We start from the raw sequence: 27,543 nt of genomic DNA, 5'->3' as shown, positions 1-27,543 counted from the left end.
GGAAGTAACATTCATCAGATGTCCAGTAGGTGGGAAGGAGTGCAGGGGATGGGTAAATTCACAACTAATGGATGCGGTGCGCACTGTCTGGGGGATGGGCACGTTTGTAGCTCTGACTTGAGTGGTACAAAGGCAATATATGTAACCAAAGTGTTTGTACCCCTGTAATATTCTGAATTTAAAAAATAAATTAAAAAAAGAAACTATCCCTGTAGGAGACGTTTAAAAGAAAAACAAAGAAATCTATTAAGTGCACATCAAAGTAAAAGGAACAAGCAAAATCAGAAAATATTTAGAAAGAAATGAATAATGTAGGGAGAGATATAAAGATAGAGCCTTAAAATTGTGACTGAAGTTATTAATAGATTATGAAATGTGTTGATGGAAATGGGGAAATGACAAAGTGAGAATGTAATTAGGTTACATATTAAAAACATTATTATAGCAACATTTGAATATTTTGAATGAACATAATAGTTGCAATATATTTATTGTTTACTATTTGAGAAGGTAATGAAAGAAAATACTGAGAATCAAGAATGAGTCAGATTTCATACTGTGAAAATTATAGAACCAACTCTAATGATCAAAAGTTGATTAAACTTTGGGAAGGTAAGATCTATGTGGAGATGAAAATATACAAGGTTGTTTGTAATAAGAGACTGGACATGAGGTAGATTCCACCTCGTAGAGAATATTTAAATAGAATTAAAAGGTGATAGGAATTTATAGAGGCTTAAAAAATAGGCCTTCAGAATTGAGCAAACTTGGCCAGTCCTCCTTTGGAATTGCATAGTACAGAAGAAATTATGGAATAGTTCATACAAGCTTAGTACTATAAAAGCAAAGTTTATCACACTGTAACTATTCTAATCATAGGATTCTGCAACAAATATTTATTGAGTACTCATTATGTGGCTGTTATAGGTAATATGTACATTGCTCCAGGCATAAGTGATAGAATGTGTATAAAACAAAAATTCCTGCTCTCATGCAAGTTACATGATAGGTAAAGAAGACAAATAACATACAGATTAGGTTAGGTGAAAATAAGTGTTATGGAGAAGATGAAACAGGGGATAAGGAATGTTGAGGGGTTGCAGGGAAGGCCTCACAGAGAAGGTGACATTTAAGAACTGAAAAAGGTACAGAAATGAGTCATATAGAAAACTAGCAGGAAAATCATTCCAGGCTGAGAGAAATAGGAAGTGCAGAGGATATTAGGCGTAAGTGTAACTAGCAAGGAGCATAAGGAGTCCAGCAAGATGCCCAGAGAGGTTGGAACAGAAGGAAAGAGAGAGGAATGGGAGAAGATAAGGTTAGAGGGTAGCTGCCCACTATCTCCACTTCTATTCAACATAGTGCTGGAAGTCCTGGCTACAGCAATCAGACAGGAAAGTGGAATTAAAGGTATCCAAATAGGGGCAGAAGAGATTAAACTGTCACTGTTTGCTGATGATATGATATTATATTTAGAAAACCCCAAAGATTCAACCAAGAAACTCCTGGAACTGATCAATGAATTTAGTAAAGTCTCAGGATACAAAATCAATACACAGAAATCAGAGGCATTCGTATATGCCAACAACAATCAAATTGAGAACCAAATTAAAGACTCAATTCCCTTCACAATAGCAACAAAGAAATTAAAGTACCTAGGAGTATACTTAACGAAGGAGGTAAAAGACCTCTATAGGGAGAACTATGAAACACTGAGGAAGGAAATAGCAGAGGATGTAAACAGATGGAAATCCATTCCATGCTCATGGATCGGCAGACTCAACATCATTAAAATGTCTATACTACCCAAACTGATCTACAGATTCAATGCAATACCTATTAAAATCCCATCAGCATTCTTCACAGATATAGAAAAAATAATTTTACACTTTGTATGGAACCAAAGAAGACCCCGAATATCAAGAGCAATTCTAGGCAACAAAAACAAAATGGGAGATATTAATATGCCAGATATCAAACTATACTACAAAGCTGTAGTAATTAAAACAATCTGGTATTGGCACAAAAATAGGAATATTGACCAGTGGAACAGCTCTGAGAATCCTGATATAAAACCATCCTCATACAGCCATCTATTCTTTGACAAAGCAGACAAAAACATATGCTGGGGAAAAGAATTCCTTTTCAATAAATGGTGCTGGAAAAACTGGATAGCCACTTGTAGGAGGCTAAAGCAGGACCCACACCTTTCACCTCTCACAAAAATCAACTCACGCTTAAACTTCAGGTATGAAACTATTAGAATTCTAGAGGAAAATGTTGGAAACACTCTCCTAGACATCGGCCTAGGCAAAGAGTTTATGAAGAAGTCCCTAAAGGCAATCACAGCAGCAACAAAAATAAATAAATGGGACATGATCAAACTAAAAAGCTTCTGCACAGCCAAAGAAATAGTCATGAAAGTAAACAGACAACCTACAGAATGGGAGAAAATTTTTGCATCCTACACATCTGATAAGGGGCTGATAACTAGAATATACTTAGAACTCACGAAAATCAGCAAGAAAAAATCAAATAACCCTATTAAAAAGTGGGCAAAGCACTTGAACAGAAACTTTTCTAAAGAAGACAGAAGAATGGCCAACAAACATATGAAAAAATGCTCAACATCTCTAATCATCAGGGAAATGCAAATCAAAACCACAATGAGATATCACTTAACTCCAGTGAGAATGGCCTTTATCAAAAAGTCTCCAAACAATAAATGCTGGCGTGGATGCGGAGAGAGAGGAACACTCCTACACTGCTGGTGGGACTGCAAACTAGTTCAACCTCTGTGGAAAGCAATATGGAGATACCTTAAAGCGATACAAGTGGATCTACCATTTGATCCAGCAATCCCATTGCTGGGCATCTACCCAAATGATCCAATGACACTCTACAAAAAAGACACCTGCACTCGAATGTTTATAGCAGCACAATTCATAATTGCAAGGCTGTGAAAATAGCCCAAGTGCCCATCAATCCAAGAATGGATTAATAAAATGTGGTATATGTATACCATGGAGTACTATTCAGCTCTAACAACGGTGATATAGCACATCTTATATTTTCCTGGTTAGAGCTGGAACCCATACTATTAAGTGAAGTATCCCAAGAATGGAAAAACAAGCACCACATATACTCACCAGCAAATTGTTATTAACTGAACAGCACCTAAGTGGTCACATAGGTACTACAGTAATAGGGTATTGGGCAGGGGGGAGGGGGAAGGGGGGCGGGTATATACATATATAAGGAGTGAGATGTGCACCATCTGGGGATGGTCATGCTGGAGACCTAGACTTGTGGGGGGGGGGAATGGGCATTTATTGAAACCTTAAAATCTGTTCCCCCATAATATGCCGAAATAAAAAAAAAACAAAATACTATCTAACAGGAACTAAAAAAAAAAAAAAATGAATGGAAAAACAAGCACCACAAGTACTCACCAGCAAATGGGTATTAACAGATCAACACCTAAGTGGACATATAGGAATAACATTTATTGGGGGTCAGGTGGGTGGGAGGGGGGAGGAGGGGTTGGGTATACACAACCACAACAAGTAAGATATGCAACGTTTGGGGGATGGACACACTTGAAGCTCTTACTCGAGAGGGGAGGGGGTCATGGGCAATATATGTAACCTTGACACTTGTACCCCCAGAATACGCTAAAATAAAAAAAATAAATAAAATTGAGATATATATATATAAAAGAGAGAAATATGAAACTTTCAGTCTCCTATCAGTTTTTCCTGTTGGATTTGAATTCTAACTTTCTAATATAAACACTGATCTCTCAGATTCTTCTGGAAAGAACCTAAGAAATGCAAATAAAAAAATTTCTTTAGAGTAGACCTAAAACCAAGAAAAAAGCACACAGAAGATCTAATTATCTTTATCTTTAATACTTAGAATTTTATTTTAAGGAAGATATTTAAACTAGTCACATACAGATGTAATGGTTTGAGACACTGAGGCAAAAAAGAATTTGACTAATAATAAAATTAAACCTTAATTGTATATTTGTCAAAGAGGAGCATCAGAAAACTAAGGGCTCAAAACTTGATGTAAACATATTCTCACAGCTTTCTATAATTTATATTGGCCTCTTTAAGGAGAGCTGAGTATCTTATGAAATAAAGATGGAAAGTGAATATAATTTAGGTAATATACTATATCAATAAACAAGGAAAATTCCAACCTATCCCAGTCATTTAAAATGAGAGTAGCTCTTCAACAGATTTTTGCTCATTCAACATATACTGAATTCCTACCAGGTACAAAGCACTGTATTATAGGCTGTAAGGGATGTAAAATTGAAAATCTAGACATAGTTCCTATCCTCAGGAACATAGTTCCTATCAGCAAGGGGAACTAAGAACCTAAATAAATAATTTTATTTTTAATGTAGAATTTAATTATGAAGTATAAATAAAATGCTGTTAGAATTTAGAAGAGGTAAGAGAATGCTTACTCAGGAACTTTGTGGATGAGATGGTATTTGAGGTGGACCTTTACAGAGACATCAAGTTGAGACATACAGAAATAAAAGATGTAGCAGAAACTATTGGCTGATTATCCAAATACTTTTCATTGCTGGCTGAACCTTATTTTGTTTTGGTGTCCACCCTCCCTGAAATGACTCAGGGACTCAGAAGTCAATCCTGGTTAGTCTATTCTAACCAATAATGGTAATCACATTCCCTCTGACAGTGTAGGTGTACGAAGGTGATATGACCTAATATTGATCAATGAGTTCAGAAGAGAGATTTGTTGGGTCTTTAAATTAACTAGTCCTGGAGCTTGTCTATGGAGTTAGGATTTTTTTTTTTATTTTTATTTTTTTATTTCAGCATGTTATGGGGGTACAGATTTTAAGGTTTCAATAAATGCCCATTCCCCCCCCCCCCACAAGTCTGAGTCTCCAGCATGACAATCCTCAGATGGTGCACATCTCACTCCTTATATATGTATATACCCGCCCCCCTTCCCCCTCCCCCCTGCCCAATACCCTATTACTGTAGTACCTATGTGACCACTTAGGTGCTGTTCAGTTAATAACAATTTGCTGGTGAGTATATGTGGTGCTTGTTTTTCCATTCTTGGGATACTTCACTTAATAGTATGGGTTCCAGCTCTAACCAGGAAAATATAAGATGTGCTATATCACCATTGTTTCTTAGAGCTGAATAGTACTCCATGGTATACATATACCACATTTTATTAATCCATTCTTGGATTGATGGGCACTTGGGCTGTTTCCACAGCCTTGCAATTATGAATTGTGCTGTTATAAACATTCGAGTGCAGGTGTCTTTTTTGTAGAGTGTCATTGGATCATTTGGGTAGATGCCCAGCAATGGGATTGCTGGATCAAATGGTAGGTTCACTTGTATCGCTAGGATTCTTGATAAATGAGAAAATAAATACTGTTTTGGTTTAAACTGGCTTAACAGGAGTTTACAGTGACTTGTATCTGATGGCATTAGTCAGAAGGAATGGACATTCTAGTTGAGGGAATTCAATAAGCAGAAGCACTGAGGTAGAAAAGTAACAATTACATAGTCTTAAATTAGTTAAGCCTGATGAGAATACAGAGTGTAAAAGGGGATAATCGTGAATAAAACAGAAGAGAGAGTTTGGAGTCATATGTAGGGGACCTTGAATGCCACATTAAAGACTTTGGACTATTTTGTAGGTAAGGAAAAATTGTTAAGGAATTTTAAGCGGAGCAGTAATCTGATGACAGTTGTGCTTTAGAAAGGCAAATCTCACAGCAGCATAAATTAGAATTTGGAGTAGAAGAGCCTGGAATGTGAAGATTAATACTGAATCTGTGGTAATCTGGATTGAAAGTGAGATGGCCCCGAACTATAATTACAGTCCACTTGAATAGTAATTTGTCTTATTTATCATATATTCCTAGTGCCTGGCATATCTGTGCTCAAATGTTTAAATAAACTGGAAGTGAAACATAGTAGAGGTAAAACAGATCATCTGTTGAGGAAATGTGGCATGTTATTTGGGTAACCCCCAGGGTCTGTGACTCAAAGGGAAAATTTCACTCAGGGGTTTTTTAATGGGTTAGTTGGTCAGGAATGGGCTTCAGGACATTCATGAATGCCCAATTTATGGTTTATATACATTTGGATCATTAGCTGTTGCTTTGTCTGTTTTAGATCAGGGATTGGGATAGGAGGAGGCCTAATAAAACTCATGCCTTCATTATCATCAAAAGGTCTTTGGCATCAAAAAGGTTAAGAACTGTCTAATCTAATCCACTCAATGGTGGATGAAGCTAATATTCTGTGACAGCTGCCATTATATTTTTAGCACAGTTGATATACTCAATTATCTAAAACGTAAAGATGTAAGAAACAGTGCACTGAAGGTGAAAAATCCATTCCATAGCTAAAAATTACTATTATACAAAATACAACAAAACAAAAACCTTTCTATTTTTTCAAATGAATGAAACGTGGTGTTCTTAAAAGAAATGATCTCCTGAGATATTATTTTTTAAGGTCATCTAAGAGCTAAACAGGGTGCCTTCCTAGACTCCATAGTTAGCTAAAAACCCAAAAATAGAGATAGAAGGTAAGTGTGATATAATAGAGATGCTGAGGCAAAAAGGAATTTGATTATAAAAATCTATGCTATAAGAGCAATTAGACAACTGGTGACATTCAAACAGCTGAAAGGCAATAACAGTATGAAAACTATATTTTACAAAACCAACAAATTGGCCGGGCACGGTGGCTCACACCTGTAATCCTAGCACTCTGGGAAGCCGAGGTGGGTGGATTGCTCAAGGTCAGGAGTTCGAAACCAGCCTGAGCAAGAGTGAGGCCCCATCTCTACTATAAATAGAAGGAAATTAATTGGCTAACTAATATATATAGAAAAAATGAGCCAGGCATGGTGGCGCATGACTGTAGTCCCAGCCACTCGGGAGGCTGAGGCAGTAGGATTGCTTGAACTCAGGAGTTTCAGGTTGCTGTGAGCTAGGCTGACGCCATGGCACTCACTCTAGCCTGGGCAACAAAGTGAGACTCTGTTTCAAAACAAACCAAAACAAAACAAAAAAAACTCCAACAAATTATTAACATTTGTATCTATATCATTTTACATTTCAAAGTGGTTCAAACCACAAAAATAGTTTAAGCTTAGAAGTGGAAGTCTCTATCAGTCTCACCTTGGTACAGACCACCCGTACAACCACTTTCCAAAAGGCAGAGGAATCAGATCCAGGTTGTACCTCAAAGAGAAGATGTTTTTCCTGGCCAGAGGCCACTTTAGCAGTTCTGAAAAGACACAAATGCATATGCAAATTTTATGACAAGTCATATATAATAATAGCACTATGTAACCAGATTCAAGAAACACTTTCAAACATTGAGAAGGAAATATGAAGAAAACACATAAAGAGAAATAATAACAATGATTGTAACAACTAGATTCTTAAAAACAGGGATAGGACATGTTTTGAACATAAACATAAAATTTAATTTCCAAGGTTTTTAAAGTCAACAGCTTAGTAGAATGATATTTATAAATCTTTTTGTCATATCTATATCTCAATGGTCTTTAATTTCTAACAAAGACATTTAGCAAAAACAAGTCTAAGAAATCAGGTACTTTAAAAAAAGCTTGGCTAGTTTCAGTTATCCAAATTTTGACTATTGCCTTAATGTATATAAAGCATGAAAAAATCTTGCTCTTGGTTGAGTCCTTGTTTAAACAACATTAACACATCTCTTTGAAAGTTTTTGTTTTCTAGATAATTTGGGGCTGGGTCAAGTTAAACAAATGATTTGAGATACTTTAATTATAGCTCTTACTGTCCTCCTCTAGCAGAGTAACTTTGAGACCCAGGGCATTCTAATATAAAAATATAACACTTTTAGAAGATAATTCAATATCATGCTATTAACACCTTTAAATCAGTTCAAAGATATACTTAAGTATTGCAGTTCCCTTTTATCATTACTAACATTTTTCTCTAACCAGTGGGAATATCATACTCAACTAAGTGACTTACAGCTATATAAGATGAAGCCATCAAAAATTAAGCAACTAGGCCAGGGGTCGTGGCTCACACCTGTAATCCTAGCACTCTGGGAGGCCGAGGCAGGCAGATAGTTTGAGCTCAGGAGTTCGAGACCAGCCTGAGCAAGATCGAGACACCGTCTCTACTAAAAAAATAGAAACAAATTAGCTGGACAACTAAAAAAAAAAAATATATATATATATATATATGAAAAAAAATTAGCCAGGCATGGTGGCGCATGCCTGTAGTTCTAGCAACAGAAGGATGAGGCGGTAGGATTGCTTGAGCCCGGGAGGTTGCGGTTGCTGTGAGCTAAGCTGATGCCATGGCACTCTAGCCCCGGCAACAGAGTGAGACTCTGTCTCAAAAAAAAAAAAAAAAAAAAAAAAAAAAAAAAAAAAAAAAAAAAAAATTAAGCAACTAGTCTTAGGAAACAAAGTCTTTAAGTGAAAATATTTCAGCTGTGTCAGTTTCCAGTTCTGTTTTCTAGGCTGAGTGTGGTGGCTCATGCCTGAGGCAGGAGAATTGCTTGAGGCCAGGAATTTGAGATCAGTTCTGTTTTCTAGCTACCAAGCCATACTTCTTCTCTGTAAGTTTAACTTTGCAGTTCTCAGAGAGCATTGCACTTGTGAAACACCCAACTCTGACTCATGGGAATTGGTTTTAGGAACCAAAATCAGTCAGAAGTGTCCTGTGCTAAATACATAAAAAGAAGATATTCTTTATCATCATCTCTGTATTACACAGCAAGTTTAGCTTGTGGACGATTCCATAGGGCACATTTTATCCAATACTTGTATCTTTAGGCTAAAAGGCAAAATTTTATATAATAGATTGGGTTTATATATAAAAATTCCAAGGCTGTAAAAGGATAGTAAATGGCATTGATTACTCCTCACAAGAGTAGGAACCATAAACATAACAAAGCATTCCACTCTTATGATATTATTAAATTCACAATCCTATTTTATTCCTTAAGAATATGGTCCCAGAAGTAATGCTTCAAATACTCCTATTTGGATGATTTTAAAAAATAAGTAAAATGCTAGAATTTAAAAACCTATGACTACATTTTTATAATAAAAGATCAGATAATACATCAACACACAGCAAAATGTAAAATCTCCCTCACTGCTCTCTGTTCTCACCATTTCCTGACCTATAGACAAGCACTGGATATAGGTTAATGTGTATCCTTCTAGTTTATTTTCTAAGTATTTGTATATATTTACCTTCATACAGGTGTTTTTTTAATGAATGAAATCCAGTGTTCTCAAAAGAAATCATCTTCTATGATAACTTTAACTTGTAAGATAATCTTTATTCTTTACAACTGGCTAATAACAATTGTCTCTAACCATGTTCATAAAGATAATATTTCAAATTTACCTAACGTGTTCCAGATTGCCAACTGTCTCTTATTACCTACCACAGCTGTCATAAAGCCTAGGTAGTAGGTTCATATATCTTACCCTAAGCTATTAGTAGTGACTACAATATTGTAAGTTTATATACTAACTAAGTGGTCCTGGACTGCTAGGTGATTTTACTTGGCCTTTTTGGGGGGTTTAAGGAGAGGTACTGTGGGATAGTGGGAAAAGCTTGCGACTCAGACAGCTACTTGAGTAATCAATTTAGGCCTCAGTTAAAATGTCCAACCCTCAGCAGAGGTGCCTTATACATAATATGTGCTCAGTGAATGTTAGCTAAAATGAAGACACTAAATAGAGACACTTTAAGATCTCATTTAAGAGGCAAATCCACTAAGTTCTAATTATACTTCCAGGAGGATAGTGTGAATGAGTGTGTATGTGTGTGTGTGTGTAAAGAAAGGTAGATGTGGATGCTGCTAGAGGAAGATTTAATACAAAGAAGTGACATCTGTACACCTGTCACTAGGGGAGAAAGCAAACAGCAAAGAAAGTAATATTTAAAAAGCATAGCAGTCTGGGACAATTCAGGTCCCAGACTGTATAGTTTATCATAATATCTTCTATACAGATCAATATAAAAACTGATATAATAAAGAATAAATTTGCAAAGAAAAGACTAAGTTCTATTAGGTATGTTTTTTAAGAAAGCAGAAAAATTTACATCCCATCGTAGAAATTTATTCAAGAGTTAAGTAGGGATTTAAAGGTGTTAGCTAATTAGAAAATATTAACAAATGAAATATACCTGTTATAGAAATGACCTATTATTATATATGTATTTCTTTGGAAAAATAATGGCTCAGCAAACAAACACAAAAGATACATAAACATATATATATATGAATTAATTGATGTATAGAAACCTTCTCAGTGCTATCTTTGACTATCTTAGGAGTCTTTCTCTAGAGTGGCTGCTTGGCATATTCCCTTCTGTTATGCATTCCTTCAGTGTTTTCCAACAAGAGTCGATTAGTATACAATTGCTGAGATGTTGTGCTGTGTTGTATTTTAGAATTGCTTCAATATGCCTGTGCTCTGTGTTGCAAATTCATTTTAAGTTCCTCTCATCTCTTCTGTTTCCATTACATATTTTTAAAAAGCTACATAGAAAGTCTACTTATGATGGGCACTCAAATATTTGCTAACTGCTGTTGAAAACATTAACTCTTACTAATCAATACCTCTGGTTACCTCTTACACAGCCATGACATACAGGGCATATGTCATGGGGAGAAAAGATAAAAAAAGATCAAGGCTTACACATCATTAAGCTCAGCCACTCTTCCAAGAAATTCTTCATAAGTTAAGGAGCCACTTTCCCGAACCAATGTGATGTGTTTTGCTACTTTTTCTGGTAACTTGCTAATAACCAACTGTGTCTGATCCGAAATTTGCTGTCCCATGATGAAATGATGTCTTTCGAAATCCAGAAAGAGCGTTGCTTCACATAGTTTCTGTCAAATATACATAAAAGTTACTTTTATATATAATATAAAAACAGCAATATACCTATTCTTCAAAAAGTAAAGAACTAGTAATAGCTTTAAGTGAGAGTTGAGTAAACTTACATGAGTCTACTGTAGAATTTATTCAAATAGCTATATTTTTAAAGTGAAGATTTATATTTCTGGTTTTTCAGATTCACATAGCTAAATGAGGAAACAGGATTTACCCAGATATTATTGGGAGGGCGATGAACCTCTAATTTCTATAATTTTGCCACATCAAAAACCATTAACACTCACACACACACACTTGCAGAGACATTCAAGTGACTATATTTAAGACAAAGTTTTTCTACCTTATATAATTTTCCTAATATTTCCTGACTGCTTATGTGTCAGACTCCAAACTATTTTCCATATATTATGTTGTTTAGTTCTTACAATAATCCTAAGAGGTAGACATTATATCCCTATTTTACAGATAAGGAAATGGAGTTAAGTGACATACACAGTTCTAAGTGGTGGAAGTGAACTCTGAACTTGTGTTTTCCAGATTCTAGTGTTCACAGTCTTACTCTCTATGATATACTCACAATATAATTATAGCAGCTAAAAAAAATTTGTTGAATTACTGTATTTGTAAATATGCAACTTATTTTTAATTTAAAAATATATACAAATTAGACTTCTGGTTTGAAAAAAACCTAAGAAAATTAAAATGTTAGATAATTTAACCACCTCATACTTTCTTCTAAGAAAAATGCAGCTCTTTTGCTCTTTAACTCCTTTAGGTGTTTTTAGAGTTTATATAACTCGTTTTCTAAATATAAATATAGTTCAAAGGTTAGATCACTAACTTTAACAATCTATTATCATTATAGATCAATAATTTGTTAAATTGACTTTAAAATTTAATCACAAGATATTTATTTCATAACTACTTACTCTAAAGTTTGAAAAGATACAATTTTATGTATTGTGACTAGAGAAGAGCTGTATGTGTTTATTCTAGATAGCGCTTTTTCTTTGGTAAATAATGATCTGCAAGACTAGTGAGCATTGAAAATCTGGTTAAAATAGAAAGTAAGCTAAATTTTTAGTATTTGTCCATAGTGATTCAATAACCGAATGTCAAAATCCCTATTCAATACTACTACTACTAATAGTAAACGTAGCCAATATTTATCAGTCATTTCCATTGTGTAACACATTCTTCTAAACACTATCCATATATTCATGAATTGGTCATTTAAATCCCAATAATAACCATTTTATTACATGAAGGACCAGGATAGTTGAGGAAACAGGCACACAGAGGTTAAATTAACGTGCTCAATGGGTACGAATATACACTTAGAAGAAACAAGACATGGTATTCGATGGATCAGTAGAGTGACTATAGTTAACATTAATTGATGGTACATTTCTTTTTTTTTTTTTGAGACAGTCTCACTTTGTTGCCCAGGCTAGAGTGAGTGCTGTGGCGTCAGCCTAGCTCACAGCAACCTCAAACTCCTGGGCTCAAGCAATCCTCCTGCCTCAGCCTCCCGAGTAGCTGGGACTACAGTCATGCACCACCATGCCCGGCTAATTTTTTCTATATATATTAGTTGGCCAATTAATTTCCTTCTATTTATAGTAGAGACGGGGCCTCACTCTTGCTCAGGCTGGTTTTGAACTCCGGACCTCAAGCAATCCTCGGCCTCCCAGAATGCTAGGATTACAGGCGTGAGCCATCACACCCAGCAGACGGTACATTTCAATATAGCTAGAAGAGAATTCAAATGTTCCTAGCATAAAGATAAATATTTAAGGTGATATCCCAATTACCTTGATTTGATCATATGAATGTATCAAATTATCACATGTACCCCCAAAATATGTACCTCTAGCATGTATCAAAAAAGCAATGCCCCCCAAAAATCCAGTTCCCCAAGAAATTCTACTTTACCCATCAAAGACTATCATTTTATTTCACCCAAATTACTACCCCTATCATATAAACCAGATGAAATAGAAATAATTTTATAGGAAAAGTTTTGGCAGGAAACTTGCTTTACCATTTAATCAAAAATAAATTTATAACTTTAAAATATACAACTTTAAAATATAAAGTTGATAGCCATAAATATGTAAATTTTGCTTTTAGTATTAAAATTTAATGTACTATGTTTGAAGTTTATTCTTTTAGTTACCTTAAGTATAGAAGTACAATTGTAGTAAGAAAATAAAAACTCAATAATTACTATTTTGAATGTGAGCCTACTTAGCAATAATAAATATCATATGATAGAAGTAAATGAAAAGAAGTTATTGAGGAAGATCCAGGTCACCAAAAAAAACACAAAATCTCTGAAAGCAAAATTGTATATTCTAAATATAGCCAAGTGGATTTATAACAACTGTATTCAAAGAGAAACAATTAAAGATCTTAGCTTAGAGGAGGTCTCTAAAGCAGGGGTGGGGAACCTGTAGCCTTAAGGCTACCTATGGCCTTCTAGGTCCTTAAGTGAAGCCATTAGACTGAATCCAAATTTTACAGAACAAATCCTTTTATTTTTCTTAATACATTTTTGTTCATATTTTATATTTTTATTTTTAAAATAAACATATTTAAAATACCAAAGAATAAAAATAAGTTTCAACAAAATAATCCTCCCAGATTGACAGGCATAATTAGAACATCAGTAAGGCATAAGGGTTAAATTGACAGCTGCTATACTCATGATTTAGTTCTAACTTCCCCCACCTGACTGGTGCCACTACTGCACAAGGCTGGTTGGTGAGAGTTTATAGGGGTCAAGTACCCCAGTCTGTTATTAACTTTTCACAATGATGCATTGTGTTTCTGTTTGAGGTGAAATTTGTGAATAGCTGCACAGCTTGACAGTTTTTTAAACATTCTGTCTGCTTATCAGCCCATCATGTCAAAGATGACCAAGAGAATACTGAAGAAAGAAAACAAATTTTTTAATAAGGATTGGGACTTGCAATATTATATTGTTTCTGCTAAAGAAATATCAACAGAAATTCAATGCTCATCAGCATTATAACACTCATAAGGACCACAAATATTTTAAATTAGAGGAAGAGGCACCTACAGTTGTATTGCAGAAATTAAAAGATGAAACGCAAAAGCAAAGACAATTCTTTGAAGCAGTAATGAGACCTGGAAATAATGCCACTCACCGAAACAACTTACAAGGTAGCTTATATAGTCAAGGAAAAAGGGAAGCCATTCAGTGATGTAGATATCGTGAAAGAATGCACTGGAGAAGTTACAGGAGGATGTTTAGACCCTGATAACGTTTCAAAGTACAAACTGCCTCTCTTTCAAGGAGAACCATAATTGATCAGCAGCATGAAATGGCCTTCAACTTAACAACTTCATGCAATACTTGAAAAGGTAAATATATATTATTCAATCACTTTGGATGAATCAACTGATATTATTGACTCAGTGCAGATTTTATACTTCATTGGGGTCATAACAGAAGATTTCCTTTGCTATGAAGCGTTGCTCGCTTTGGGCACTCTTGCAAGCAGAACACGGAGAATCGGTATCTTCAACAACTTTCAAGATAAATATCATGAAGTTGAACTGAATTTGGTAAATTTAGTGAATGTGTGTACAGATGGTGCAACTTCCATGACAGGAAAACATGAGGGGTTTATTGCACAGGTAAAAAAAAAAAAGTATTAACAGATCCAGATGCTGTCATTTATTTTTTTGTATCTTGCATCAGCAAAATTTCTGTGCTAAAGTTACTATTTTAAGTGACACTTTGCAACAGGTTATAAGTCTTGTTAACTATATTCCTGCAAATGCTCCAGGGCATCATTGGTTTCATAACATGCTAAACTTGAACAATGAGGTATTGTGTAGATTTGCCATATCATTCCAAAGTGTGTTGGCTATCGCAGGACACTCTTCAGTCAAAATTTTATTTCTGGGAGAACAGCTAAATTTTATGAATATTAGAATCAGCAATGTGAATTACTGAAAGATGATTTCTATAGGAATGCAGCATTTCTATGTGATATCATGTCAAATCCAAACGGCTTGAATATTTCTTTGCAAGGTAAAACTACGTCTATATATGAAATGTGGCAAAAAATAAAAAATTCAAGCATTTTGAAAAAAGCTTGGAAAGGAAATTTCAGATGAACATTTTTCCCAGTTAGCAAAGGTCACTGATGAGCAGGATAATATATGCAAACCACTTGAAGAACAGGCAGCTGTTATAGACCTATTAATTGAAGAATACAATGAAAGGTTCACAGACTTTGACAATCATAACATCACACTCAAATTAGCATTTCTGCCTCACCTAATTGATTATCACCAAGGCACCTAAAGAACTACACATGGAATTGATTTAGCTCTCAGTAGATGACACTTTAAAGTCATTGTTTGATGCTAAGAAAGATCCAATTGAAATATGGAAAAATGCAGAATACCCACACATCTGGCAACATGCCTGAAAAATGCTTTCTTGCTCTTCAACCACTTATTGCTGTGAATCTACATTCTCCTACCTAACCCAAATCAAGACACCTAAGCTTAAGGTCACAAATGACTGATACCCATCTATAGGATCAAGTGAAACCACAGACTTCCATGCTGCAACTAAATATTCAAATGCTTTCCAACAAAAAGCAGACATGACAAAGTCATTAAAAGGTTAGTTAACTTTAACAAATGGTTTTCATTTTTTGAAATTATTAAGTACACAGTAGATTTTTATAAAACGTACACTTTTAAGTATATCTAATTGAAGTTTCTTGAATGTAGCCTTATTTGGTAACAGCTAAATTAATCCAGCCTTCAAACATGAAAAAGTTCCCCACTTCTGATCTAGAGACTACCCAAGAGCACCTTAACAATGGGTTCTCAACCTGGCTCAGGAGGAAGGGGCTGGAAATTATGGTTTATTTTGAAAACTGTAAAATATTGATAAATATTAACATCTACCACTATGTGGATATTAAATAAAAATATGACTGTGATCTATACAATATAAAACCACAGTTAAAGAATGCATGTTCATAAAAACTTTTGAGGCCATACTCTAGTCACCGGCCACATCTTTTTCAGTGTCCTTGTTTGGTGACTGCACATCCTTTTGTCATAGCATACAACATCTGTTAAGTCACTTGACCAGCCCTCTCTGTGAGCTTCTTGTGGAGAGCAGCTGTAGTCTCTCTTCTAGCAGATACACAGGCACACAATGTTAACTGAATGATCATTAAATTAATGCTTATATAAATTGGGAAACATTATTTGATATTAACAAAATATATCTCTAGATTATAGAACAGTAGTATTGCAATAGGAACATAATTTGTAAACCATTAGCATAAAATTCAGCAAAAAAATCTCTGGTAAAGAACTCTCAAAGAACTAGTAGCTCTCATACTCTTGTGCCACCTATAACACAGTCTTTTTTAGCAAGATAAAAATGTATTCTTAAAAAGCATTTGAAGGATTTTTCTAAATAAAGAACTATTATTTTGAAACTCACAAGAACATCAAGGATTCCAAAAATGCCACATTCTCTAGTGGGTGGTACAATTGATCAGTTTTTACTAATAAATGAATTGTTGCAGTTCAAATATTCCTTATAAAAATATAAAAATCACACCATGGGTAATTAGCAAAAACCACCAAACAAAATATACAAAAAAATACCTAAAAACTTAAACCATAATCCATTCATAAAAGGATTAAAGCAAAACTGAAAAGTATGAAAGTGCAACAAGATGACTAAATGACAAGTACTGTACTGTAATATTTAGAAAACTTCTCTGAAACTTGTTCTCCTTCAAATTCTGCATCATCTTCACTTAGAAATAATGAATTGAAATAATCACTGTTTTCATTGTTAACTTTAACACAAGCAATAAATACCAAGTGCTACTGACTAGATCCCTACGGATACTATTTACTTTATTACTCATTGCTTACTCAAACTCTAGATCTGTAAGCAGATATCAGCTATTTTTCAAGACAAGACATTAACAGTTGTAACAGATAAATAGTGAAACAATTAGGCCAGAGTCACTACAGAGTCTGGAATGCTTGTTCTGGGCTCAAAGATTTTAATTAGAAAAAAAATATATAGAAAGAAAAACTACAAAAGGATAGAGTACTAGGAGATTAAAAATATGGATTTCTAACAGTACCAGTGTGTTTACTAAATACATTTCATATTTTCAAAAAATACACTAGAATGTTCTCTGGACCTTCCTTGCCTTCTTGGGGGGAAGGGGAAGGAACGTGTTAGTATTTAGCCGTGAACCAAGAAGCACCAGGCTACACACAATTAAATATAAAACTCACACCAAATGACAAAGAACTAACTAACATATTTTTGAAATATACAACCATGTTCTGGAGAAAACTATTTAGGAACTGAACTGTCTCCTTTCAAGCCAGACAACTTGAAAGGAGAAAACTATACTATTTTTGAGTTCTAAATTTAGGAAGCATCACTTCTCAGAGGGGTGACTTCAATATAGAAGCGACTAAGGATGGTTGGTCCGTGGCAGCTCATACCCCAGACAAAATGCTAAATAGTTGGAGCTCATTTCATAGCAAGAAGAATCGGCAGAGGGGAGTAAAAACGAGTAACCTTGTGCTGAAGATGTTAAGAATTACAAACAATTGAAAGTGTTCCAGCAACTTCATAAATACGACAGAGGAAAGAACTAAATCATGACACCATGAACAGGGCAGGGTCAGAATACAAAAGTACACATAAATTCCAAATAATAAGGGGGTTGGGATGAATTTCAACAATAATCACAAATCCATATTTTGTAACACGAGACAACTGAAGGAATAACTTCCACAACTAACAAAGAAGGCTTCTCTGTTCCTTCTGTGTAATCAATACAATTATTAATAGCAAGAAAACTTTTTTTCCCCTTCTCAGCCAGGTCTCAAGGTAGCAGCTGGTTTTTGACAAGGGAAGGGGATTTGGGAGGATAGCAGCCTAGGCTAATTTAGAAATGTGGGGCTGGCTAAGCAGATTGACTTAGCCATTTCTGAGCTATCGTCCCAGGCACAGATTTTCTTAACTGGAGCGTCCGGCACCTTGGGGACGCAACGTCGCAGGCAACCTTCCCGTTAGCGCTTCCTTCACCGCCTCAGCCCCTCCTCAAGCGCACCTGGACTTTTAACCAACAGCTAATTCCCGTGGCCGACTGACTGCGCCGGCGGCAATATTCAAAAAAACGTTCTGGGCTCGAGGAGGAAAAACTCTCTCCAGGTCCCCCAGAACCACCCCCAAAGCGAGACAGGCCGCCTCCACCCCGGGCAACTGGAAACCGTCAGGCTGGGGAGACGGGCGCCCACAAAAGGGCCTCCCAAGCCAGCCCTGAGCTGTAAGCCGAGGCCTGGAAAGGAGGGCGGGGCCTATCTCCTTTCTGAAGCCGGCCTGGCAGTCGAGGCCTGGCCGGGGCTTCTACTCCCAGCCCCGGGGGCGTAGAGCTGCCAGGAAGGGACACTGCGAAAGGACGGCGCTGCGGAGCTCACCCAAGGCTCAAGGCATCGCCCACCAGGCGGCAACCAGCACCGTTTCCGCTAGCCGCTCAGACCTCCAAGCGGCCGCTGCTTGCTCCGTGACCCGGTCGCACCTCAGTGACGCAAGCCCCGCCCCCGCCGCGTTGCCAGGAGACGGTGGCGGAAAGTTCCTCTCTAGAAGCCCTCACTACTCACACACTTCGCTACTCGCGTGGACTGTCGGTCCCCGAGAGCCATCTGAGAGCGGAGAGGTGGCGGCGAAGGACAAGGAGAGGGCTTTGCCCAAGTGGCTGCGGGAGAGGTGTCGCCTGGCAGGCTCCTAGAGTAGGGACTCCATGGCTCTCCCGGCGCCATCTCCGGAGCGGAAAGTGGAGCGCCCAGCTGGCGACAGATGCCACACTGCGAGCCCCTATGTGGGCAAGGGTTGGTTTCCAAGCCACCGCTTACCGGGCCTCCAACCTCCCACTGATGATAGCTACACTCATAAAATGAAGCCGATTGTGCTCACCTAGCTGGGTTGTTAAGCATAAAAGAGAATGTATCGAAAGTAACTAACAAAGGGTCCAAAACGGTAAGCTTTAATAAATGAGTTATTATTATTATTATGAATACAAGTTGGTGATACTATTGCTTTACAGGACATCTGAGTCAGTAATTGTTGTCCATTACACATCTGTTGTGTGCCAAAGACTGCACTAGGCACTTCACAGGCTTGGCTGTTGTTTAAGTATTAATAGTTTGCTCAAAGACAAACAGCCAGTAAACAGCAGAGCAAGGATTTAAATCTAGGTTTCGCTAACACTGTTGCCTCTGTGCTTAGCAGCTAAATGAAACGGCTTCTTATGCTTAATGTTTCGACACCCATCCTTCACCAGTCATTTGTAAATTTACCCTGTGAAGAACTAATTTTGCCCTCTAATAATAGATAATATTTATTGACCATTTATTGTGTATCAAAACTTGTTCTAAGGATTTTAAGATATTAATTATTATATTTAATACTCACAGCAATCCTGTGAGTAGGTATTATTAATACTCTCATTTTACAGATGAAGAAACAGGCTTAGAAAAGTCAATTAACTTTTCCAACGTCAAACAACCAGAAAGGAGAAGAAACATTTAAACCCAAGCCAACTGAACCCTGAGCCTGTGCTTTTAACTGTTAAACTTCCTCAGTAATATGGCAAGACTTCATCAGTGCTTGCACCTGTGCACCTTGCAAATCTGTGCATCATTTTCTCCCTGACAACCAGCACAGTGCCTGGCACATAGTAGTTGTTCAATATTTGAACTTAATTTTTCTTTTGTTGTACAGATGGGAGTCTCACTATGTTGCTCAGGCTGGTATCAAACTCCTGGTCTCAAGTGATCCTCCTGTCTCTGCAATATTTAAGTATTTAATGAATATTTGAACACTGGAAAAGTGAAAAGTTTAAAATGAAGTATAAATAATGATTTGGTAAATTCCAAAAAATACCTAATTAAATTCAAAAAGGTCCTGTAGTTCAGCCTAATGTGAGCCTGGGAATCAGGAATATTACTCTGTAAAAATTGCCATCAATTAAACATTATATTGTAGGTTGTAGTCAGTGAAATAAGACAAAGAGATAAAAGGCATCCAGGTTGGATAGGAAGATGTAACACTGCATTTATTTGCATAAGAAAATACTATGTAATACTACAAAAAAGCTACTAGAACAAATAAATGAGGTTACCAAAAGTTGTGGGATACCAAATCAATATACAAAAATCAGTTGTATTTCTGTATACTAGCAATGAACAATTAGAAATCGAAATTTTAAAAATATCATTTAGCAGCCAAAAAAAAAGAAAAAGAAAAAGAGAAAAAGAGAAAAAAAGAAAAGAAATACTTCCTGGAAATTCTGACCAAAGATGTGAAAGACATGTATACTGAAAACTATAAAATACTGTTGAAAGAAATTAAAGAAGGCCTAAATAGAGATACATCATGTTCATGGATCAAAACATTCAATATTTTAAAGTTACCATTTCTGTCTAAATTGGTCTGTAGATTCAAGGAAATTCCAATAAAAATGCTAGCAGTTTCTTCTTGTGGAAATTGCCAAGCTGATTCTAAAATTTGTATGGAAATGCGAAGGACCTAGGGTAGCCAAGACTGTGATCAAGAAAACCAGTTTGGGGATTTACAGTGTCTTATTTCAAGGCTTATTATAAGAGCTACAGAAATCAACACAGTGTGATATAAGTGTAAAGATAGACAAAAAAAGTAATGGAACAGAAGGGAACCCAGAGGTACATCAACACATATATGATTAATTGATTTTAAATAAATAATCCAAGGCAATTAAGTGGGGTCGAGGATAATCTTTTTAACAAACAAAGCTGGAAAAATTGGATGGCATATGCCAAAAAAAAAAAAAAAAAAAAGAACCCTGGTCCTTTTCTCATACCATATATAAAAATTAACTAAAAATGAATCATAGACCTAAATGTAAGAGCTAAAATGATAAACTTTTAGAAGAAAACAGGAAAAAAAATCTCAGTGACCTTGGATTTGGTAAAGATTTCTTAAACATGGCACATAAAAAGCACAAAATGTAAAAGAAAAAAATGATAAACTGTACTTCATCAAAGTTAAACACTCTGCTTTTAAAAAGACTGTTAAGAAAATGAAAAGGTTCTGCTTAATTTGGCAGGAGAAAAAAAGAGAAAGAAAAAAAGAAAATGAAAAGGCAAGCCACAGACTTGGAGAAAGTATTTGAAAAACATATATTTGACAGAGGACTTCTAACTGGAATTTATAAAGAACTATTACAATTCAGTAAGAAGACAAACAACCTAATTTTTAAACATAGGCAAAAGATTTGAACGTTTTGCCAAAAAAGATTAATGATGCTTAATATCATTAATCATTAGAGGACTGCAAGTTTGAATTACAATCACTGTACACCCTAGCCACTAGAATGGCTAAAATGAAAAGCACTGATTGTATCAAGTGTTGTAGGATGTGGAACAACTGCAATTCTTATATACTCATGTTGGGAGTGTAAAATGATACAACCATTCTGGAAAAGAGTTTGGCTATTAAAAAATCTAAATATATACCTACTACACAATCCACCCATTTCATTCCTAGGTATTTACTCCAAAGAAATGAACATATATGTCCACACAAAGACTTGTACATGAATATTCATAGCATTTTTTGTAATAGGCACAAACTGGAAGCAACCCAAATGTCCATCAATAGATGAATGGAAAATAAATTGCAGTATAGTCATATAATGGAATACTACTAAGCAATAAGAAGGAATGCTCAACTGATATACTCAATAACATGAATGAATCTCAAAATAATTATTCTGAGTGAAAGAAGCTAGATCCTCCCCCATCCAAGTAGTACATATGGTGTGATTCCATTTATATAAAATTCTAGAAAATCCAAACGAATCTATAGGGACAAAATGCAGATAGGTGACCACCTGGAAATGGGGGAAGGGGCCCTGAGGAAATGGGTAGGTGGAGATGGGAGGGAAGGTAGGAAGAGGGCAGAAGGAAACTTTTTGGGGTGATGGATATGTTCATTTTCTTGATTATAGGTGGTGGTTCTACAGGTGTATATATGCCATAACTTCTCAAATTGTATATTTTAATTATTTACAGCTTATTATATGCCAATTATACCTCAATAAAGTTATTTAAAAAAGGCATAGCTAGTTAAATGTTAAAAGGGTTTGTATTTCAGTCTAATTTGAGCCTGGGTGTCAGGAAAAGTGTCGAAAACTTGCCTTCAATTTTATAAAATGGGACCAATACTCCTTTTTATACCTCATGGAGAGTGTAGTGAGGATTGGACAAAGGAGAGACTACAAGATTAAAATATTTAAAATTTAGTATTAGTATAATTAATGATATCTCTACATACCCATATTTCATTCTCATCACGACAGCTTTTTTCTTAACTTTACACAAACATAATGAATTAGCTACTAATAGAAGGCAAAACAGAACAAGACAGTAATAAGGATCAACTAAAGAAAATAATAGAAGAGATTAGAAATTATTTTGAAATAGGAATCATTTTGCAGCAGTGATTTTGAAGTGATTTAGAAGTGATTTTACAGCAGGATAAGGAAACCTTTATTTTCCTTACATATAAAAAAGTATGGAAAAATGTAGGAAACCATAAATATTAATAGTAAGGGTTATAGAAGAAGATACTTCTAAATTAATCCTTTTTAGGAGGAAAGACATTTTTGCAATGAATCTTGTAATTTGTAATATATATTCAGATTTTCATCGTTTTTTAAATAGGAATTTCCCAGTTAAAGAAAACACAATGACTTCAAAAAAATTATAGTAAACGTGGTCCTGTAGTGAAGACCAGAAAAATTGGAGAGACTTTTGAAATGGTATATTTTTTCTGTGAAAGCATGTCCAATGCCTCTTGCTTTTTTGTAAGGTCACTAAACATCTGTGACAGGACTGTGGGAATATATGAGGAAGACTCTAAGTGGCTATGGAGTGTAAACATTTTTAACTTCCTGTGTATAATTCATAAAATCATAAAGTAGAAAGAACTGTCTAAAAATCATCTGGTCCAACATTCTTCCTCTACAGGTGAGGAAGCTGAGATCCAAAAATGAGAAGTTATTTACCTAAGGACTAAAGAGCAAGTTAATTAAACTGGGTTAGGATCCAGATTTCCTGGCCACTAGTCTAGTGCTTTTCCTCACAATGCATACTGCTTTTAATTAAATCAGTGTAGAGCACAGAGGAACAACTAGTTACCTACAATTAAGATTAAAGCTCCATCATCTTCCAGGATGCTGCACTTTGAGATTTTTATATCTCATCGATCCCTTCTTTCTTGCAGCTTGTACTCAAGCTTTGTTCTCAGCTCTCTGCTCTTATTTTTAAACATTCACAGCTCACACACACGTAGCTTCAACTGTCACCTATATTCAGATGATTTCCACAGGAATGAATGTGCATGGTAAAGGTGCCTGAACACAACAATTTCATTTCAATGTGGCTTCAGAATTCCAGTATATCAGTGCTGGTGTCAGCCAGCAGCACCCGCGATAATACTTGGCAGGGATAGCAGAGACTGGAGAATTCTTTGGTTGCTGGAGGAAAAGGCAGCCATCTCAGTAGATAAGACATCATGTACAAAAGTATTAATATTATTTACAATGTTGACTATTGCTGAAATGATAGTCTTCATATGTAAAAGAATATGCACAGTGGAGTACTCAACTAGGTCTTTTTGTATTTGTGAAGATTTTATTTTTGACTTTTTCTTTCATCATGGAAGAATATTTTCAACTTAGTTGAAGCCAAAACCCAAACAAAATAATGAGTAAAGTAACAAAAAAAGTCTGGAAGTTCCCATAAAGGGTTCTAATTTTCAGAAAATGATATCATTTAGTGCAGAATTTCAGATGGCCAAGAATGTACCCTATACTTCAAAGACTGAAATAAAAATACAGAGACCAAGCAACCAAATTTTTGCCAATACTTATTAGCTTGTGGTTGCTGAGGGAGCACAACTTCCTTTGAATTGACCACAGTCCAAGATACACTGCAGTTTCCCTATTAAAATAAATATTAATATGACTCACACAGGCTAGTCAATGGCCAACTCAGAGAGTTCAAGTACAATAGCCCTTATGCATTCTTCCGCCTTGTTCACAATTGCATTCTACACCAAAGAAAGTCTTCGAGGAAGAACAAAAGTTAGGTGGGAAGGAACAGTTGGCCTGGAATTGAATGATCTTAGCACCCAATACAGATAAGTGTATAAAGGTGTGACTTGCAGCTCATGAAATCTCAATGAATATATACATTTATTCACTCAAAATTTACTGAGAGCCTACTCTGTATGTGCTAGCTTTACATATTTTTACACAAGTGCTAAGAGTGCAAAGAAAATATGTACACAATAATAATACTATAATGTGGCATATGATAATGTAGACATATAAACAAATTGTAAAGAGAGGGGATGAGAAAGATTCATTGATGTGGTAGTGAGCAACCTTCAAAAACAGCTCCCAGTGATCCTCACTTCTTGGTATTCATGTCCTTGTGTAATCTCCTCCCCTTAAGAGTGGGCTAGACATAGTGACTTGCTTCTAATGAATAGAATATGGCAAAAGTAATGGCATGTCACTTCCAAGATTAGGTCTAAAAGATTATGACTTTCATCTTGTTGGCACACTCCCTTGCTGGCTCTTCTTGCTAGCTTGCTCTGATGAAGCCAAGCTGTTGTATTGTGAGATGTTCCAATGGAAAGTCCACTGAGAATTGGGGGCAGCCCTTGGCCAACAGCAAACAAGAAACTAAATCCTGTCAACAACCATGTGAGTGAACTTGGAAGTGAATTCTACCCCAGTTGAGCCTTGAGATGACTATAGTCCTGGCTGACACTTCAATTGCAGCTTTGTGAGAGACACTGAAGCAGAGGACCCAGCTACTCATGCTTGGTTTCCTGACCCACAGCTATGTGAGCTAGTAAATGTTTTTATATGCCATTAAGTTTTGAGATAATTTGTTTTGCAGCAATAGGTAATACAACTAGAAATAAAAACAAGGGTAATTGAAACAGAAGGAAAAACACTTGCAAAAATAACAGAAAAATGGGGAAGCAGGTGACAGCTACTACTACAGCCACCACTGCCTTCACACCTATGAAGTAAGTGGCTAGGCTTAGAACCATAGTCTGACTGCTGCTACGACTGTGATTGACCCTCAACACCTGTGAGGCTATGCTAGATTCTGGAACTTTGCTGCAGAAAAGCCCAGCATCTCTGTGATGTTGCTTGACTGAAGCAATAGCTGAAGAAGCATAGAGTTTGTCCCTCCTCCCTTCTGCCTTCTCACTCATGTGGGTGAGCATTAATTGGTGGAACCTAGTTTGCAACTAGAAGCCTAGCTGTGGACAGTCTGGGAAAAGTAGTTTTATTTTTCCATCCTCTGCAGTTTAGGAAGGCACACATTTGAAATGGATGCTAAATGCCAACTCACTATATCCATCTGGTATAGTAATGTGATTCAACTTGCTTCTGGAAAAAAAATGGGAAGCCCTCAAAAGTCCAAAAAATGACATAATAAGCTCTGTATTGGAGAAAATTCAGTCTGGTAGGCTGAATGGAAGGTGTACAGAGCAGTTGTTGAGACTGGAAATAGGGAGAGAAATGGTGTAGGTGAAAAGCAATGAGAGCTTGAGCTCAGGTCTGGGAACTAGCATGGAAAGGTCAGAGGATGTGTAAGAGAAAGTAACTTGAGTTCATTCCAATTTGGTTAATATTTAATGCCACCATTTAAACTCTCTGGCCCTTAATTCATGCATCCTTATGATAGTGCTGCGAGGACTGTATTTTCTTACTGTATTATGGAGTCTAATAACTATAAATCTTTTATTAAGCTCCAGCCTCTGTGGTTCCAGCTTCAAGTGGTGCTAAAGTGAAAGAAACATAGCTCAGCAATGAAACTTAACTTCAAAATTATCCTTTTCTTGCATTTCTCAGAACCATGAAAGGGATCTAAATACATATACCACAGCAAAGCATATAAAAATTTCCTCTCCTCTCCTCTCCATAATTCTTCCATCACAGCCTGCAATTACTGAGGTATAAATGCCCAAACCTCAATACCCAAACCTGTGCAGTGATTCTTTCTCTTCCCCATTTCCCTTCCTTCCTTGACTCCTTCTCATTCCTTTATTACATAGTTTCACTTAGACTCTCTCCAGCAAGGTAAAGCCTTCCTTTTCAGGAAAGGGGATAAGTGGGGAAAATTAGATTGGCAATTAGAGGAGTAAAGGTCATGTGTTAATAATTTTTGTCCTGCCACAATTCTCACCATCAACTGTTAGATACTTTTGTTTTCATTCTTTTACCTCCAAACTAATCTTTCCTCCCAAGTATTCAACTATCACTTGTATGTTAATGGCTTAAAAATCTTTTATCTTTCACTGTGCCTTTCCCTTGTATTTAAAATTTTACCTACCTCTAAGGTACTTCCACCTGGAATTCTGTTTCTAGACCATAGGCAATGCATAATCAAGCTAAGCTCATTATCTTCTCTCTCAATGTGTTTACCTTTTCTTTGTTTTCTAACTTGGCTAGTGAAATCACCATTTGTGTATTTGCCCAAGTTGAAAGCTTCACTGTCATCTTTGAGTTATTTTTTTGTCTCATCGAGTAACAAGTGTTTCCACTTTTAGTCTCAGCATCACCTCTGGAATCCATCTTCTGTCCATTTGCACTGACATTGTCATAGTCCAAGACCTTAGCATTTCACACCTGCACTCCTTGTCTTACTGTCTCTAATCCTTCTTTTCTCTAGGTCAGTGATTGCCATTCACTGACCTGGGAGCAGCTGGATCGATTCTCTAGGAAGTTTTTTTGCTTTTGTTTGTTTACTTTAATATCGGTCTCTAGGTCCTGAATGTGAAACAAACAAACAAAAAAACATTCTGATTCTATCAGGTGGGTATGGGGCCTGTGATTTTGAATTTTTGTGAATCTCTTTAGATGAATCTATTGATCAGCTAGGTTTGGTATAATAATTTCTTTTTCTTTCTTTTTTTAATAGAATTATTTTTTATAGAGACAGGGTCTCGCTTTTGTTCAGGCTGGTCTTGAACTCCTGATCTCAAGCAATCTTGCCCCCTCGGCCTCCCAGAACGCTAGGATTACAGGCGTGAGCCACTGTGCCCAGCCTAACAATTTCTTTATTCCACATTTTATACCACCAGCAGCAGAATCATCTTTCAGAACCCCCCAAATCTTATTATATTACCTTGGTGATCATAATGCAGTGATGTGTGCCAACCAGAATCTGTCATTTGCACACCTTCTAGCCTCAGTTTCCTCCATCTTTCCTACTGCCATGACACCCTAGGTTGCTGCTATAATATACAATGGGCTATCTAGGGAGCATTACTTCCTCTTTCACAACTTTGTGCCTTTGGAAGACTCCAAAGCCCTGACTGTTGTTCTTGCTCATCTTTCACTGTTAAAAAAAATCTTTTCTATCCTTAAAAGCATAGCTAAAATACCACCACCTTCATGAAGGCTTTGCAGATAAAAA

The 27,543-nt window shown here is 36.2% G+C and overlaps 1 protein-coding gene across 2 annotated transcripts in view; it reads right to left on the bottom strand.

The window, feature by feature from the left end:
* RNF141 (ring finger protein 141) overlaps positions 1 to 18,811 on the bottom strand; it is a 38,426-nt gene extending 19,615 nt beyond the window's left edge. For both annotated transcript variants that reach the window (XM_076002183.1, XM_012755834.2), the window contains exons 1-3: positions 18,475 to 18,811; positions 10,750 to 10,943; positions 7,202 to 7,310 (exon numbers count right to left, since the gene is read on the bottom strand). In XM_076002183.1, coding sequence (XP_075858298.1) covers positions 7,202 to 7,310; positions 10,750 to 10,892 — 252 coding nt within the window. In that variant the 5' untranslated portion in view covers positions 10,893 to 10,943; positions 18,475 to 18,811. The remainder of the gene's footprint in view (positions 1 to 7,201; positions 7,311 to 10,749; positions 10,944 to 18,474) is intronic.
* Between the last annotated feature and the right edge of the window lie 8,732 nt (positions 18,812 to 27,543).

Source organism: Microcebus murinus, chromosome 4 (genome assembly GCF_040939455.1).
Source record: "Microcebus murinus isolate Inina chromosome 4, M.murinus_Inina_mat1.0, whole genome shotgun sequence".
Classification (NCBI taxonomy): Eukaryota; Metazoa; Chordata; class Mammalia; order Primates; family Cheirogaleidae; genus Microcebus; species Microcebus murinus.
The sequence above is the reverse complement of the archived record's forward strand: the minus strand, read 5'-3'. Positions and strand labels throughout refer to the sequence as shown.